General features: G+C 40.7%; 1 protein-coding gene across 4 annotated transcripts in view; it reads left to right on the plus strand.

The window, feature by feature from the left end:
* ndst2a (N-deacetylase/N-sulfotransferase (heparan glucosaminyl) 2a) overlaps positions 1-18463 on the plus strand; it is a 41766-nt gene extending 23303 nt beyond the window's left edge. For all 4 annotated transcript variants that reach the window (XM_062430196.1, XM_062430199.1, XM_062430197.1 and 1 more), the window contains 14 exons: positions 1095-1144; positions 1310-2932; positions 4653-4740; positions 5468-5622; positions 5818-6003; positions 7701-7829; positions 8195-8377; positions 8671-8767; positions 8849-8972; positions 11209-11383; positions 11494-11664; positions 12976-13085; positions 13218-13320; positions 16486-18463. In XM_062430196.1, coding sequence (XP_062286180.1) covers positions 1859-2932; positions 4653-4740; positions 5468-5622; positions 5818-6003; positions 7701-7829; positions 8195-8377; positions 8671-8767; positions 8849-8972; positions 11209-11383; positions 11494-11664; positions 12976-13085; positions 13218-13320; positions 16486-16611 — 2721 coding nt within the window. In that variant the 5' untranslated portion in view covers positions 1095-1144; positions 1310-1858 and the 3' untranslated portion in view covers positions 16612-18463. The remainder of the gene's footprint in view (positions 1-1094; positions 1145-1309; positions 2933-4652; positions 4741-5467; positions 5623-5817; positions 6004-7700; positions 7830-8194; positions 8378-8670; positions 8768-8848; positions 8973-11208; positions 11384-11493; positions 11665-12975; positions 13086-13217; positions 13321-16485) is intronic.
* Positions 18464-19352: the final 889 nt, after the last annotated feature.

Genomic DNA, 19352 nt, shown 5'->3' on the forward strand with positions numbered 1-19352 from the left:
AGCATACAAAAAAACAAACTATCCACTCCGAGGTATAAAAGCTTCGACAAAAATACAGATGCAATATTTACTCTAGCAAGAGATGACACAGACATGTAATAGGTCAAAGTCAAGCAGGAGGACCATGAACGTTGGAGCCTTAATGAGTATGTCATTTGCTCCATCTGATAGAGGTCTCATACTTTTTGGATCCATATATTATATGTGGGGGGGATCTGGTTTCAACTATTTAATGCTTATACATTTAAATGCTGCTGTGAACAATATATTTAAAAGATATTTCTCAACCTTCCTGTCCGTACCCTTAGGTATTGCTCCCAATAATACCAGTGTAGGGCTTTGGAATTTGAAATGTTGAACTGTTACAGGGTGTTGCATACTTCACTGTGTCCATTCTCAAGTTTCCACAGTGCACGTTAAACACTGGACCATGACTGGCTCTAAACCAGATCAGAGAAACTTTCCTCCTTCAACAGATGAATGTGAAAATAGCCTTCTAGTATCACATGCACATGTATCATTCACATCAAATCTTTACTCTGGTGATCACACCAGACAATTAAACACTTCACTTTAATTGAACATTATTTCTGCCATGCTGAGGGCTCAACTGTACAAAAGTCAAACTCTACAGGACAAGTATAAAAAGGATGAGGTTGAAAATGTGTGTTTTGCTCAAACTATAAGAAGCCTCTGAAAGTCTCCATCATGTTATTTAACCCATATTCTGACTCATAACCAGTCTCTACAACAATTCACATTCATAAATTCATTCATACATTTGTAAATGTCATCTTATGGGGGAAAAGACATTCACAATCACTAATTTATGATCCAGGAGAACATTTTACTGTACTTGTACAACTTTGTACATTAACATATAAGATGTTATATACATAAAAGATGCATTTTATTTCCATTTTTGATTACGATGGTTCACATTAGGGAGAATCCAGCTAAAAGAAATGTTTATATGGTGTTTTTACAGCTCTAACATGTAAAAATGGATCAAATGTTATCCTGAACAGTATGTAAAGGTTAAGAATACAGTTTAACACCCCCCCCCTCTCCCCCCCTCTGTCTCTCTCCTGCAGAGGTCTTCAGATTTGGATCAGAGGAGTTTAAGATCTGCTGTGTTTTCCAGGTGATACATACAGAACTCTCTCATTCTACAGCACACTCAATTCCTTCTCTGAGAGTTTTTGATGGAGAATGAATTCAACTGAAAGTGTCATCATATGCTTAGCATTACCTCTCACTTCTCTCCCCCTCTTTCCTCCTCTCACTCCTCTCTGTCCTCTTCCTCTAGGTGTGTTTATCTGGGATGTGCAGGCCAGGTGGCAGGAGGGGTTTCAGCCCCGAAGACACTACCACTGCTGAGAGACTGCACAAGCTTCCACTGATGGACACATATTCTTATAGAGACACCTGCATACAAGCTGCTTGAAAGACAGAACTGACCAGCTGACAACTGAGACTGAACGCTGTCTGAGGACCAGCTGAGTCCTGAATATCAGGTCCAGAGATCACACCTTTCCCTTTCTCCCTCTTCAGTGAACTGGTATTTGATACTCCATCCCTCAAATATTTCTGCCACCCTTCCCTCCCTCTTTCCATTTAGTCAACTGAGAGTGGGATTAACACTGAAAAGCTAGAAGTGGAGAGCAGGTAATGGATGATGCTGGCCATGGTGACCTAGTGTAAATGGCTATTCCTCAGCACAGCACAGTGCCAGTATCTACTGTTCGGTTTTCCTCCTCCACTCCCCCCTCCTCTCACCCCTCCTCCACCTCTCTGCTCTCCTTCCCTGCTCACCGCTGCTGCTTGCTGCCCAATCCTGCCTCTCCCCTCCACCACCATGGTAGGTGCAGGCTTGGGTGTGTGGAAGCTAATGCGAGGTGTCCGCCAGCTGGAGCTTCACCGCCTCATCCTGGCACTCATCATCTTCTGCTTGCTGTCCATGGCCTTCCTAGCTTACTATGTCTCCAACAGCCCCAAGATTAAGGAGGCTCCCCCTCTGCCCTTCAGTGACTGTGGTGGAGGAGGAGGGATGTCACAGGGAGCAAGTACTGGGGCCGCAGGTGGAGGGCCAGGTGTCCAGAGGGCACCGCTTTTCCTTCCACCACGCCAGGGCCGACTGCGACAGGTAAAGTCAGTAGACAATTCCAGGACAGAGCCTGTAGTTCTGGTGTTTGTAGAGAGCATCTACTCCCAGCTGGGCCAGGAGATTGTAGCTATATTAGAGTCTAGCCGCTTCCGCTACCGGACAGAAATAGCTCCGGGTAAAGGCGACATGCCCACATTGACGGAGCGTAACCGTGGACGCTATACACTGATCATCTATGAAAATGTGTTGAAATATGTCAACCTGGACGCATGGAACCGTGACTTGCTGGATAAATACTGTGCTGAGTATGGAGTAGGTGTCATTGGCTTCTTCAAAGCTAATGAAAACTCTCTTCTCAGTGCACAGCTCAAAGGTTTCCCCCTCTTTCTGCACTCACACCTGGGACTCAGGGACTACCGCATCAACCCCAATGCTCCCCTCCTCTACATCACTAAGCCCAACCAGGTGGAGCAGGGCTCTTTACCAGGGGATGACTGGACCATTTTCCAGTCCAACCACTCTACCTATGAACCAGTGCTTCTGGCCAGCACCAAGTCCTATGAGGCACTGGCACATGTTGGATCCAGCCCCCTGCGGGCTCTACATGCCACAGTGGTCCAGGACTTAGGGCTCCACGATGGCATTCAGAGAGTTCTGTTTGGGAACAACCTGAACTACTGGCTTCACAAGCTGGTGTTTGTAGATGCCATTGCCTACCTGACAGGGAAGAGACTGTGTCTGTCCTTGGACCGCCACATCCTGGTGGACGTGGATGATATATTCGTTGGCAAGGAGGGAACTCGTATGAAGGTGTCAGACGTAGAGGTGAGTGAGACCTGTTAGACATCAATGATCAGTCACTGGCTGTAGTTGCCTCTCACATTGTATACTGCTGGATTTCTAGATGTGGACATGAACTCATACTCAGGTGTATTCAGATTGAATGCTGAGTGAATCATTGTGTGTACTAGGGCTGCACCATATGGACAAATGATTGTATCTCAATATTGAAGCCAAATATCTCAATATTAATATTGTATACGATATGACTATAATTTCGCACTTGTTTGAAATGTAAAGTTTAGCAACAGTGAAAATGAATCATTTTTAAACAAAACAGCATAATAATACCAAATGGACAAAGTAGTTTATTAATCACAACTAATTGTCTTCAGCTGCATTGAAATAAAAAATCTACATTTTTCTGCAACCTCTACTATGCAACAATGCTTTAACATTATTTTAAATGTAACAACAGTGAAAATGAAGTCTTTAGCTACATTAAAATAAATACATTTAAAAGAGATAAAAATATATTTAGCTGTCAACGTCTGCTTTGATTTATAACACATATTGTAAACAGCACTTAACTAGTAAACACTGTTAAACTCTTGATATTGTCCATATCACTGTAGATATAGATGCAATAATAATATAATACAATAATGATTATTCAGCCCTAGTGTGTACATTGGAAATGCAGTTAACTATGTAGTTTACCACATTACAGCGTTTGCTTTCAACTAGTCTACTTTATAAAGACTTGACCTTTTCTTCCTAGTTGAAACGTTTATTTAAAGTTATTGTAATTTGTTCCTTGATTTATTATTGTTCCACTTTCTGAATTGATCAAATCGCAGCAAACTGTTACAGACAACTTTTTTTTAGATCACAGTGACCTGCTCTTCATGAAACCCCATCTTATTATTATTATTTGATATGGTGCCACCAACACAGACCAGAGAAAAACAAAGTGTAACAAGCATGTAAAGCAACAGCTGGATATGGCCAGGCTAATGAAGGGAACAGCTGTATTGAACTGGAGATGTAGAGCTCTCTCTCTAAGCTGCTGAATGTAAAGAAGGTTGTATTTATGTATAGGAAATGCTGATGCATGTCTTATTTCTTGTTGAATGCGTCTTCATGCTGTCTCCTGTGACAAAGCATGGAGCTGTACAGTGGTGTGCAGGCAGCACTGTGATTCACATGCTTGTCAAAGCAGGAAGGTTCTGGGTTCAGATCTCAGACCTGGTCCTCTCTGTTGTGTTGGTGTAGATTTGGTCCAGCCACTAAGAGATGCAGGTCACAACTGGAAACTAATGTTCTCATAAATGTAAATGTAAGTGACTGGCTGTCCTGAAATAAACCTGACCAGGGTGTACTACACCTTTCACTCAGGCTATGATGACTAAGAATTAGAAGGTAGGCCTCCAGAGATGCTCCAGAGGTGGGACACAGCTTATGTGTGTCCTTCAGAAAAGGAGAAACACACTTACTGTAAAGGATGGGTTCTGTGAGTGTGCTTCATATTGCTCTCTAGAATGTAAAGTTAACACATGTTCTTCTGGAAAATAACAGCATAAATATATCAGTATTAAAAGTATGAGTGTGATTCCAGTGTATTGGTTTATAAGGACTGATCTGGTTTGATCATTGAAGTTAAGCAACAATGGTGAATCATTTCCTTGATTCACTGAAATAAAAACTTTGTCATTGAAGAATGAAATCAGTCATAATGTGTCATGTATTTGTCATTCTTTTATAGGCGTTGCTCAACACTCAAAGCAAGCTGAGAGCACTGGTCCCTAATTTCACCTTCAACTTGGGATTTTCTGGAAAGTTCTATCACACAGGTACTGAACCAGCTTCTGTGTCTGTACAGAGCAACATGTCAAAAACAGCACTAATGTTATTCTTTCATAGCAATGATTGTTGTGATTGTAACAATGAATTCAATGTATTTAACTAAGGGGTTTTTACTGAATGCCAGGCTCTCCCTTTCACACTCACTGCATGAGTCTCCTCTTATGTTGGGAGCTGACTCAACACTAGCTCACATTTACTTACTTAATAAAACCTTTGACTAATTAAACTATAATGTTCAGTTTTATTGTAAGGGTAACTAATAAGAAATGATGGTTATGGTTTTACTGCAACTCTCTGGGAATCATTCATTGTAAGGTAACATGAAATATTGTTGAATGGATTTAACTGACAGTGTCAATATTTAATATTGCACAAACATTATTTGACATAGAAACAGTATTTAATATGGTTGGGTGAGGTGTGGTAAGGTCAATATGACTCTTGATACACATCAGCTGAATCACATTTGAGCATGCCTAGAAGCCACAATTAATTATGTCGAAACTCTGTGTGTGTGTGTGTGTGTGTGTGTGTGTTTGTGTGTGTGTGTGTGTGTGTGTGTGTGTGTGTGTGTGTGTGTGTGTGTGTGTGTGTGTGTGTGTGTGTGTGTGTGTGTGTGTGTGTGTGTGTGTGTGTGTGTGTGTGTGTGTGTGTGTGTGTGTGTGTGTGTGTGTGTGTGTGTGTGTGTGTGTGTGTGTGTGTGTGTGTGTGTAGGCACCGATGAAGAGGATCGGGGAGATGACATGCTGCTGCAACATAGGATGGACTTTTGGTGGTTTCCTCACATGTGGAGCCACATGCAGCCTCACCTCTTTCACAATGTCAGTGTCCTGGCTGAGCAGATGAGACTCAACAAGATCTTTGCTCAGGTTAGCACCTCTTCTACACTGTGGACATGTGCAGCGTGCACAGTGTGATCTGTGTTATTTAGGAAGAATGTAAGCATTTTAGAGATGTTCGGTGGATGGTATCTGCTGTTCTCTCCTCAACTCTGTCTCTACCATCTAACCCGCTCACTCTTCACTGACCCCATCCTGTCATCTATCCACATTCCTTCCCTCCAGGAGCACGGCATCCCAACAGATATGGGCTATGCAGTGGCTCCACACCACTCCGGGGTTTACCCGGTTCACAGCCAGCTCTACGAGGCCTGGAAGTCTGTGTGGAACATCAAAGTGACCAGCACTGAGGAATACCCTCATCTGCGGCCAGCTCGATACCGCCGTGGCTTCATCCACAATGGGATCCAGGTCAGTCCACAGCTCTGTATCAATACATGCATTGCAGTAATGTTCCCATGGATATACTTTTTTCCACAGAACTTCACTTCAGTTGACTTCAACACACATCCAGAGTCATTGGAATTTGTTTTCAGAACAGCATGACAGCAAGGCTCAGTTCACAGTGTCAGCAGTATTTCACACAGACATCAGTATAACACAACACATAATTAATACAAATAAACATTCTCAGTATTTTCAGGTAGATAAAGAAACCTGCACACTCAAGAATGTGATGCATAGATGCATAGATGCAGAGATACAGGACATTCCTAAGTCAGGAGCCCACCACCACCAGACAAACCAAAACAATAGTCAAACATGCCAAGGCAAACTGTGCTTTAAAAAAAAAACTTCTCAGAATCGAAGGAGAAATAATTAAAGGTGATGGTCTTAACATTAATATCGTATTGCTGAGTTATTAAACACACTTTCATGTTTTTTTCTTTAGAAATATTAAAGATATCATTAAAAGCTGTGTTAAAACTATAACACAGTGACAGTGAGGGAGTTACTTATTGGCCGCAGGTCCTCCAGGTAGCCAATCACAAAGCTTCAAATTCTGGATTTCAAATTGAATTCATCCCTGGAGTGCTCTAAAATCTATATTGTTTATTGTAAGAATATCAAACAATTACATAAAATAACACAAATAACAAAACAGCTTAGATGATTACACAATGCAAAGATAATGTTCAACAACATGTAACTATGTGGTTTCAGTGAGCAGCATCCATAGCAACAATAGAAAACCTGCAAAAGTCTTTGTGATAACTTTCAAACACAATGGCATGAATGGAAATAAAAATCAAATGAAATAGTACGGTCTAGACCTGCTCTATGGGAAACGTGCTCTGAAATTACTTCTGTTGTGATTTAGCGCTAGAAATAAAATTGAACAGATTTTCTTTTTGTTGTTCTCACTGAAGAAACTTTTCAGTCATGTGACTGCAGTAACACTGGGATGCAATGGAAGTGTATGGGGACTAAATAGTGTTGAATTACATGCAAAAAGCATAAAGTGGCGTGATGTTTAAACAACATCCCATGAGATCACATTGAATGAATGATGAAGGTTTATGTCTGGGGTGGGAGGGGTGGGAGGGGTCGGCCATGATCTTTTCTGTTGCCTTAGTGTCCCGGAGGCTTGCAGGTCCTGTAGGGACGGCAGGTTGAAGAACACCTGGAACATGTTGCTGAAATAAATAGTAAACTTTTTTTCCTCTCATACATCCCTCTGGATGCATACTGACAGACGTGGCTAAGGAGGCAGAGTGGATCATCCACTAATCACCAGGTTCCCAGTTCAGTCCCCCACTTTTCCTGTTGACATGTTCAAGTGTTCTTCAGCTAGATACTGAACCTTGTTTGCTCCCAGTGGTTATGAGTGTGTAGTGAGTGTGTGTGAATAGGTCAATGAGAGACATATTGTAAAGCACTTTGCCTATTAAAATATAAAAGCACTATATAAATGGACAACTGGAATAGCTAGAGCAAACAAAGCATCAGAAATGGATCAAATAATTCCCAGTTCAGCATGGGACATACTCTCAATTCAAGTCCAGTTCCTAAAGAAGACGTGATGACAGCTAAAACTGTTCACAGATATCAAGATTAAAGAACACAAATACGCACCTCACAACCAATCATCTCCATGTGTGTTTCAGGTGTTGCCCAGACAGACCTGTGGTCTCTTCACTCACACAATCTTCTATAATGAATACCCAGGAGGCTCAAAAGAGCTGGACAAGAGCATCAGAGGAGGAGAACTCTTCCTCACTGTCCTCCTAAACCCTGTAAGCAGCAACCCCCCACCCACACACACACACACACACACACACAAAGTCATATCTAACTGATCTGTTATTCCTGTGATATATTTTAAATGGAGTAAATGTGTTTTGTTGTTTGTTGAGCATGTTGATGTATAACTATAATTTTGTAGGAATTAAATTGTGATCATCATTGATATAAATGTGTCTTTGAAAGACTAAAGTCAGTTATATCCAACATGTTCTTACCTGAAAACCAGCACCACTGTTGTGAAATGACAGTTGGGGTAAAGTTAACAGCTTTTGATAATCTGCACTTCTGGTTTGAAGATTTGGCTCCAGGTGACTTTAAACCGACGTGTAATGTTCATTGTGTTCTCTCAATTCAGATCAGTATCTTCATGACCCACCTGTCTAACTATGGCAACGACCGTCTGGGTCTGTACACCTTTGAGTCTTTGGTTAAATTTGTCCAGTGTTGGACCAACCTCAGGCTGCAGACCCTGCCCCCTGTCCACCTTGCTGAGAAATACTTTCAGATCTTCCCTGAGGAGAGAGACCCACTCTGGCAGGTTGGTATACTGATTTTTTTTTTTTTTAAAGCTGATAGAAGTCAAAGTGCCGTTTGTTTTGTTTCTTTTTTTTTTACTAAAAATGAAATCATTTTCTGTCCTTCCAACCACTGAAATGCTGACACATGCATTTTGTTTATTTGTAACTGAACCAGTAAACAGGGAGAATATAGCACACGATACTCAGAATGAAGGTAGCAGCTACATTGGAATTAAAGCACAGTGTTAGAGTGTATTTACTTCTTGATCACTCCATTAATAATGAATTGAACCATAACTTTATTATTTTTCAGAACCCTTGTCATGACAAAAGACACAAAGATATTTGGTCTAAAGAAAAGACCTGTGACCGACTCCCCAAGTTCCTGGTCATTGGACCCCAGAAAACAGGTACAAATTGTGTCGGCCTCTGCTTTTATCTGTGTCTTTATTTGAAACTCTTCTCATAACACATCGCGTCTTTGCTTAAAGGCACCACAGCGCTTCATTCATTCCTGAGCCTTCACCCAGCCATCACCAGCTCCTTCCCCAGTCCCACCACCTTCGAGGAGATCCAGTTCTTCAGTGGAGCAAACTACGACAATGGGATTGACTGGTAAACTCACTTCATAGAGTCCTCAATACACAGCATCAAGAATTATTCACACTTATTTCAACAAAAATAACCAAAAATGTCCCTGTAGTAGAACCTGAGGCAGTTTCCTGTCTGACTATGACTAATACATCTACAATGTAAGAGATGGAGGACACATTCTACAGTCCTCAGTTCATACATTCTGTAGTTGAGCTCATCTAATATGAGTCTTAAGCAGTCTGACTCACTGAGCACTCAGACAGAAAACTGTATTAAACTGAAAAAGACCACAAAGGGCTGTACTGAAGGACAACTTCAGATTTCAGGTAACAGTGAGATAATGAAACAGGATCCAGAAATCCAGAAAGGTCAGTTTGATCTATAGATCATAGATTGAAGGCCTTTCAGACACCAAAATACTGAACATTCATTGACAAGAATTTACCACTCTGGAGAGTTATCACATCAACAGTCATTTTATCCTTTGTGTCGACAGTACACAGGTAGATTTACCCCACTCATGTTACAAAGTAATCCAGCAAGAATGTGGGCTTCCATGTATTTTACAGGCCAGCACAGTGTGACACACCGAGATAACATTACAGCAAGTGTTGAGCCAGGTTGACATTTTTTGCCAGATGATCTTTGAGTTTGAGACACAGTGGTCTTACTGAAATGAATGAGAGAGCTGTGTGGACTGTCTTTGTCACGTTCATTGTGTGAAGGTTTGTTGTCAGTGTTCTGTCCCAGCAACAACCCTGCATGGGAATAACAGGATATATCACCGCACCACAGCTCAGCAACAAAACACTGTGCAGGGAAGCAGAATGGAGGATTGTTCTACTAACTAGACAGTAATGTTGGAAGATGACTGATAAGCATTTCAACTTCCTCATGATATGTGGATATACTATTAAACAGGACTTGAAATGATCCTTTAATATGTAGAGTGCAGTTGGAAGCGACACCACAGAAAATGTCCATGTCTTTTTGTTTATTTCTCTCCACAAATGATAATCATTTCAGTTATGTTCTTCTAATTTAATATTTTGCTAATTATTAAAGGAGGTCCAAAAGCATCAGGTAGAAATATTGGACATCAAGGTAAGGCCTGCATTCATAGGCACAAAAGTTACAAACTGATGGATGACCCTGTGTATAAAGACAAAAGGTACAAACACCTGTCCAGAATACAAAATACAAAAAAAAAGAAGATTAAAAAACAGTTTTTATGCAAGAGCCATAACTGATCTAAATACTCTGAAAGCTTGATTTTTGTACAATAACAATAACACTTTATATGTGCAATAGTAAGGGAAATCATGCAATAATAACGGCAGAATGTGGAATGTCTTGTGTGTGTGTGTGTATTATGTGTTTCACCTTCCTTTTGGTTTAGTACTAGTATTAAACCAAAAGGAATAATGTTGTTGATAATTTGTCATTTGGTTTGATTTAGACAGGGACAGTTTACTATAAAACATGAACCTTGTATAAAACAAGGAGAGATGCATTGTACCAGGTTTTAGCAACATTGCTACTTTCTGCCCGTAGTCCCTGGGCGGGTAGGTGGAACAATACATTCATTTAACCCTTAAACAGACGGGAGTGGAAAATGAGATATGAAAAATAATTTGTCACTAGTTATCTCATTTGCACCTAAGTAAAATATTTCCATAAAGATATATTTTTTAATATTTTGTATATTTAGGATTTTATAAGTCGTATCTCCACAAAGATACATTACCCCTATTAAGGTATACAAATGGTCATAATGATAAAAACAATTGAATTTTATAAGTGATATATTCTTGCTTTCCCTAGTCATTAATATCATACTAGTTTTCTAAACTGATTGTGTTTTTCAACTAATTTGAAAAAGGACACGTCACAGAAAACTGAACAAGCACCTTAACCCATCATGCTCCTAACAGGGTGTTTAAGAGTCTGTATCTCCTGCTGGATGTTGCCTGTTTAAGGGTTAATGATAGAATTCAATGGAAATGAAGTACAGAACACCAGTTCAAGTTCCCAATATCCCACCCCACCTAATCATGATCATTCACTCATTTGTGCAATGTTGCAGCAATAAAATGATCAGGACACAGTTATTCCCACATCCTAAAACTAAAAATAAATGTTCAGAGAGAGAGCCTGAGCAGGTTAGTACAGATGACTGGGCTGCTCCCAGTAAAACAGATTGAGATGGCCTGGGACTGTGAATCAACTGCGTTTCCTCTTTGTGTTCTCTCCTCAGGTACATGGACTTCTTCCCATTCCCTTCCAATGTCAGCACAGATTTTATGTTTGAGAAGAGTGCCAACTACTTTGACACAGAAGTAGCACCCAAGAGAGCTGCTGCCCTGCTACCCAGAGCCAAAATCCTTGCGGTGCTCATCAACCCGTCTGACAGGGCCTATTCCTGGTACCAGGTGAGGACCGTCACACACTCTGCAAAGCTGTGTCACACTGTGCAGGTTCCTCATAGCACACCAAACTCTTTACTGTTTAACTTCATTAGTTTGTTTGTAAATCACCACAGCACCAGAGGGCCCACCAGGACCCTGCAGCCCTTAACAACACTTTCCATGCAGTGGTGACAGCAGGCCCCTCGGCCCCCAAGGACATACTGGCCCTCCAGAGACGCTGCCTTAACCCCGGGTCCTATGCTGCTCACCTTGAACGATGGCTGCAACACTACCAGCCTAGCCAGGTAACACACTGCAGGAAGTGATATGTACAATCATTCAAAAAAAAGTGTTTTTACAATATACAACGTTAAGAATGAGAGAAATGTATAGAAATGACATATAAACACCTCACTGTCCCTGAACACTTTTATTCATTTGTTGTTGTGAAGGAATTCCCTGATACATAAAAATGCTTTGCTCCAGATGATACTGATATACTGTACACTGCACAATGATTTAAAGTCTCATATTGAACTTATTGAAATACTTGGAAGAATTAGTTAAGTGTTTCTCCAGGTTGTGTGTGTGTGTGTGTGTGTGTGTGTGTGTGTGTGTGTGTGTGTGTGTGTGTGTGTGTGTGTGTGTGTGTGTGTGTGTGTGTGTGTGTGTGTGTGTGTGTGTGTGTGTGTGTGTGTGTGTGTGTGTGTGTGTGTGTGTGTGTGTGTGTGTGTGTGTGTGTGTGTGTGTGTCAGTGCCCATGTTCATAACTCAAGCCACTTAAGACCTTTTATTAAATACCTTCAGATTGTTCACTACATATATTAAGAATCTGGATATAAAGTATACCTTGACTGGTTGGTGGAGGCAGTATATCTAATTGTATTTATTTGTGTGTGTACCACTTTTGTTTATATGTGTTTTTAAAGGAAAGCCTATTAACCAAAAAGTGACCCTCTCTCACAGCAGGTCCCATCTCTTTGTGATGTCTCATTAGCCACTAGCAGCAGTAGCATTACATTTAGAAGTCCTAATTAGCTGAGATTCACATTAATCAGACCAGTGGATGCAATTAGTTTTAAATGATGTCACTGATCAGGTGTTATTTATTTATCTATTGTGTTTATGTTGGATGGAAACATAATTGGGGCGGCTGTGGTTCAGGAAGTAGAGCGCTCGTTCACCAATTGGAAGATTGGCGATTTGATTCCTGGCTCCTCCAGTCCACATGTTGATGTGTCATTGGGCAAGATACTTAACCCCAAATTGCTCCCGTTGCTGTGCCAACAGTGTATGAATGTGTATGAATGTTAGTCTTCCTCCTGATGAGCAGGTTAGCACCCTGTGTGGTATCTCCTGTCATCAGTGTATGAATGTGTGTGAATGGGTGAATGAGACGTAATGTAAAAGAGCCTTGAGTTGTCAAAAAGACTAGAAAAGTGCTAAATAAATACAATCCATTTAACATTTACCATTTAATTTGGACAATAATCTCATATTAAAGACGGATACTATTCAACCGTTTTATTTGCATAGAAACAACTATAATTTCTTCTCTCAGCAAAATATCATCCAGACACAAGATAACACTGTGTGTGTGTGTGTGTTTGTTCTAGTTGCACATTGTGGACGGGGCCCTGCTGCGGTCCAACCCAACGCTGGTGATGGAGGGAATCCAGAGATTCCTCGGCGTCACTCCGATCTTCAACTACACCCAGGCTCTAATGTTTGTAACACACTGTTAATGTAGAGTGACTGTATCCTTAGAGGAACATTTAGTCTCTTAACGAGAGATGAACCCAGCAGTGTTTCCATATACCATGTGTGAAAGGTGAAACAACATCATATATGTCTGCAGGTATGATGACAGCAAAGGTTTCTGGTGTCAGCGGGCGGAAGGAGGTCGAGCCAAGTGTCTGGGGAAGAGTAAAGGCAGGAAGTACCCAGAGATGAGTCCTGAGGTACATCTACACTTCACACTGTTATTACCTTACTTCACTCATTAGCTTCTTTAAGTCTAATGGTAGTTTAATATGTCAAATTCATGTCTGATGAAGCTTCGTGGTCACTTATACGTAAAAGTCACAATAGCAATCTTACGAGGTGGGACCTGTAACATTTCTGAAACAGTTTGAACATGACTGAACCAGCCAACAACAAGTCTGAACTGTATGCTGTGAGATTAACATAAAGGCTGCAGCAGCACCAGGTCAAACATGCACAGAGATGCCTGTCTTGTTTCACTCACTATCATTTTCCAACTCGTTACCGATACTAATATATGCACAGATTTTTACCACGTGGCTTAGGAGACTATTGCACATGCAGTCATAGATTGTACTAGGTATCATTAATAAGGACAATGTATGAAGAAAGAACTGGAGTTCAGGAGCTCAGCATTCAAATCAGAAGTTTTCTTTGAGTTTATTAAACAGACAGAATGAATGAGTTGGATAACATTTCTGGTCTACACCCCAAAGCAGGAGGTGGCAATAATCCATCTAATGCGCTGGTTACCAACTGCAGTTATTCACCAAAAAGAGAAAGAAGTTAATTCAAACATGTGGCACATCCTGTCAGCTGAGGTGTTTCCTATCTGTGCAGCTGAACACAGCAGAGCCTCTACAGACTGTCTCTGCCTTTATTTGCTGATTCCAATGATGCCGATATTATCCTGCATCCATTATTGTAATGCATCTTAATCATCATCTCCTATGCACAAAATCAGTAATTAGTAATAAACAATGTAACACTGTGAAAGAGCAAATTTTGAGGTGTTGACATTGATCTTTCATGTTAGAACCATTTTTTCCCCTCGTGATGAACTGATGGAGCAGAGGTGGATAAAAACCTTCTTTCAACCACTGTCATAATCACACTGTTTTCATTCATGGCAGCTGTTGATGGACACTGTTGAATATCAATGAATATCTTTTTTGTAGTTGTGTTTCATGTGACATAAAAAGTCGCACCTTAAATGCGTTTTTTTTTCATTGAAAAGTGGGGTACGTCTTATACACCAGTGTCTCCTATTCACTAGTAAAATACAGAGAGAGGTTGGATCAGGATATGATTATAGGTATGTAAATGCCGTCCACACTATGAGCCTGATTTACTAAAGGTTTGTGTGTGTAGAAACGTGTGCAAACTTGACATCACCCGCAAAAAATGTGCCAGCTGATCTACTAATGCAGTGCACTGAGGTTTGCATCTTTCAACTGTGCAAGATAATATACACTGTCCATTTAGTACGTTTACCATAATGATATGTAATATGAGACGTTTCAACCCCAGTGTGTAAAATACAGGGAGGAGAAAATGTAAATATGTTATTTAGCACGTGCATTGTGATTTACCAAACCTGAAGGTATTATTTCTGATGCTAACTGCGTCTAGAAATAAAACCTTTGAAGGGCAATATTTGTGGTTTTACTAACAGCATTGACTTCGTCACTAATACTCTCCCATATGTTGGTTTTTCTGGTAATATTAGTTTTTGTTATAACTCAATATATTAGTTAACCTCTTCCACTAGAACCTGATCTCTTCATTTTGTTCTTGCAGCTTTCTGCTCGTCCAAACTCTCCATAAAGACACAAAACCCTCATTTAAATACTGCTGTCTGCACCTGTTGCACCTGTTTACATTTACACAGTTATTCTTAGTAGATCTCCTGCAAAACACACGCTAACGAAACACACAATCTATTGCACTTAGTACCCACTATTTGGGATCTTAGTAAATCAGGCCCTAACAACGATAACTATACCAATAACTGTAACTATAAAGATGACGATGTGAGCATCCACACTTATGAAGTATAACGTCCTATAAACAGCTGTGTAAAGCATGCGTGCTCCAGCTGTGTCTGCAGCTAATTAAAATAGTCTATCGATGACCCGTTACTGCTGCCGTTTACGGAAAAATACAAAATAAAACCAGGCAGGTTCACCGGTGAGTGCTGATTCAATGTGTTTCAGTATTTACAGACCAAACTGACGTGACAGACAGCAACAGATGCGTAAAAGCAAACAGACGATCAGCTTTATTGCGCTGTGGCAACGACACACAGTATGAACACAGAAAAGGGTCACTAACTTTGTTGTTTTTCCACTGGATGGAACAGAGGATGAGGCTTTGTTTGACTCTGCTGAGACTTACTGCAACAGTGACAGCTCTGATGAAGAGTTTTTGGGACCATTAACCCGATATTATATGATATTAATATGTGTGTTTTATTGTGTATCTAATAAAAGTCAATGGAGAAAGTTTGGGGTATAAACATATGTGTTTATGAATGAACAGCTGCTGGTGTTTTTAATAGAAAAGTGTTTTCCCCAGCATGACACCCCCCATAATAGACTGTTTCTTATACACTGGTTTTTATGGTATATGCATTAACTTCAATATGAAGTAAATTAGGGTTTTAGGTTCAGGAGCCTCGTATATTTACAGAGAAACTTTCAACCTATTTAAGTAAATAATAAATATGTTTAGGATAAATTATTTATTTCATTTTCTTCTTCTTCTCCTCTTTTCTCAAACGTAAAATGAGCATACATTTTAGTTGTATGATAACATAAAGAGGCATGCTTTTAATGGAACATGTTCGTGTGCTCAGGAGCTGCAAAGCATGTTGTTTCTATGACAACACTGGTGACTGTGAGCTATAATCTGATTTGCAGCAGCATAACAGCATATCAAATACGCTTTTCAGTGTGATGTTTATAGTGTATTTCTGTTGTGTTTATATATTTGAAAACAATATAATAATGCAGTTCAATAAATGTCAGCCCTCCTTTTCAATGTAGTGAAATGTTATTCGTTGTTATGTTATACCGTAACCAAAATGGAAATGAATGCATCTTGCGGCATGTTGGCCTGTTCTAAGGCACAGCAGGGGGCTGTAGCACCTACTTTAGAAAGCACTGCAGTAGAGAACCAAATGTATATTAATGTTCCACAGAAAATATGCATCATTTCCTGTTTCTTAAAAACTACAGGGTCCAGTAGTTCTAGGATATGACAGACAGTAGAATATCTTTATGCACTTTTAAGTTTTGTACATCATTTTAATCTCCTGATCTTTTGTGTGTGTGTGTGTGTGTGTGTGTGTGTGTACGCAGTCACGTGCCTTTCTGGCTGAGTATTACCATGAGCACAACATGGAGCTGCTGCACCTGCTCAACCGGTTGGGACAACCGCTGCCGTCCTGGCTCCGCCAAGAACTCCAGAGCACCAGCTGGAGCTGAGGTCACAACCGCCTACACAGACACAGCACAGAAAAGCCGGAACTGTAGTCTGTGGACGAGCCAACACTCGGCTCTGGATTAGACTGGACTACCCTGATCTAGAATGAACAGCACCACACATGAGAAGAGCTTTGAAGTTTTAGCTGTAGTGACTGGTGCTCCTGTGCCGTGGCAAACCCAAGACAACAGTGCAACATGAGATCTTTGTCAGTGTTGCTCACTGTTGGAGAAGGATCTCAGCGGACTCTCCCTCCTATTTCTGATTAGTTGCACTGGACAGCCTCAGTCTGTGTGTGGACAGAGAGCTGACACTGTATACATCAGTTTGCTGTGGATCCAGAGGACGGGGCCAATAGCCAGTTTGAGACATTAAGTACAGCTCAGACAGCCTTAATGTGAGGAGAGAAACTCACAGGATGAGACCCTGTGGATGGTGAGTGTATGACTTGAGACAGTACAGGATTAACTCCCCCACACGAACACACACACACACACACACACACACACACACGTCTCATGTCTTCAGAAGAATGATTGTAAAGCAGTTCATTTTACAAAGTGGTTGTATATGACAGGGTTGGGGGGCAGGTGGGAAACAGAATGGACAGCAGCTTAAATCAGACACACACACAGTCCATATCCTGGTCTCACACACACACACACCTACCTGCAGGTCATGGTAACAGTCAGGGTGCTGCTTTTCTCCTCAGTTTTCCAGTCTTACTGTAGTGACAGACATAAATTGATTTAGCAGGTACAGTATGAAGACAGGTCAGTGTAAATATCATTTGCTTAGATTTGACACACAACTAAAACCAAACTCTGGTCCAGGCTGTGTCTCACACCTCAGTCCTGTGAGGGACTCAGTCAGCAGCTTTATCATTCAGTGTTTATTCACTGAGGTAAAGATGGCTCCATTCTCCACCTGTTTATCCAAGATTGTGTCCTTACTTTTTTATCCACATAGCATTATTTTTGAAAAGAAACCCTGTTTGGACACAACAGAAAAGATTCTATTGTAGGTATTCTTAGTTAAAGTGTGATTTTGAATGAAGTTCTATTCATGGGCCAAACGTCAGCTCAGTTCAGCTCAGCTCTTAATAATGCAGTGAGTGATGGATTGGCTGTATTGGGTAGCCCGTGTTCTTCCTGCCAAAACAGTTAGCACAGTTTTGTTTCCTAAACATCACTGATCCAGTTTGTAACTGTGTGCAGCTTCCAGTCCTAAACAGAGATATTCCTGATCATCATTATGACATCGTCAGGGTGATTTTGTCAGACTCAGTTGTAACCATGATGAGTAAATGGACATTATCATGTTCCTTTTTTAAATGAACAGATGCACAGAGTGAACTTTACCAACACAGTAGTGATAATGTTATTACGTCTAAAATGTGCATTTTATTTATTTTATCAGTCAAAAACTGTTTTCACCATGTTGATAGTGATAAATGGTTGAACAGCTGTTCACACTAATCCTGACATACTGCATCACCAGGCAAAGGTCTGGACCAGAGCTTTTTAAAACGTAATGTTTGATGTGTGTGAATGAGGCAGGGGGATTAAGCACAGCAGTCAGTAACAGCGCCACACCCTGAAAAAAAAAGCTCAAGTGTCAGATATCTTCCACAAAGCCCAACACAGAATAGTAAACGCACAGCACCTGACACACTCACACTCTCCATCTGAGGACAGGAACACAGACGTCACCGGACAAGCAGGCAGACTACAGAGCTCGTACGGAGACCAATCAGACGCTGCTGTCTTGTTGTTTTCTGTTTGTTTTGTATAAATGTCAAAAAGGCCAACACTGTATTATCTCTAATAAACACATAGAGACGTTGGAAATAATGGACACTGTCATGTTTTACCGTATGTGATGATGTGATTGTATAAATACTCAGAAAGCTTTACATTACAGAGCCTGCAGCCTCTTCATAATCACACGGAGGAAGAGGACATTGTAGTAATGATAATGATGATAATGATAATACAAATAAATGAATAAATCATTAAATCATTAATATTATGGTTAGTAGGTGGTCAGTAAGGGCAGTTATATGTCATGCTCTACAGCCAGATGCAGAGTTTTAATATCTGCTGCAGGCTACATGATGTTATCAACAGGTGGTTTATGTAAAACCACAGAAAACAGCAGCTATAGAAATAAAAATGTGTAGTAGTTGTGCTCATTAACAGCAGGTTAAAATTGCAGTGGAAACAACCGTGTTTGTCTGTAAAGATGGAAACAGCATCATGTCTTCAACAGCAGATTTCTACTGCTACTGTTGTCTCTCCTTCATAAGAGGTGTCTCATATCTGTGTTTGTCAAACTGGTCTGACACTGACTGAACAGCTCCCCCCTGTGGACAACCTGAAGCCTGCTAAATGTGAGACGGAATGAATTTCGAGGTATTTTCACTGGGTCCTGTGCATGAAAAGGGAGTAGCATGATGGTGTCTAAGTTGACACACTGGTGTTAGTTGATGGATACATCACGTTGTCACAAAGTGCAGAATACAAGCCTGTACAACTCCAGGCTGATGATGGAGTCTGCAGACAGCACTGATGTCACAAAACTGTAGAGATTAAGACACAGTGAGAGAAACAATTGAAGGATTACAACTTGCACGCACGTACTGCAAACACACAGAAATGTACTTTAATACTTAGAACACACACAAATCGCATGCAAACAACACTGTACAGAAACACACACACACACACACACACACACACAT

Source organism: Scomber scombrus, chromosome 12, assembly GCF_963691925.1.
Source record: "Scomber scombrus chromosome 12, fScoSco1.1, whole genome shotgun sequence".
Lineage (NCBI taxonomy): Eukaryota > Metazoa > Chordata > Actinopteri > Scombriformes > Scombridae > Scomber > Scomber scombrus.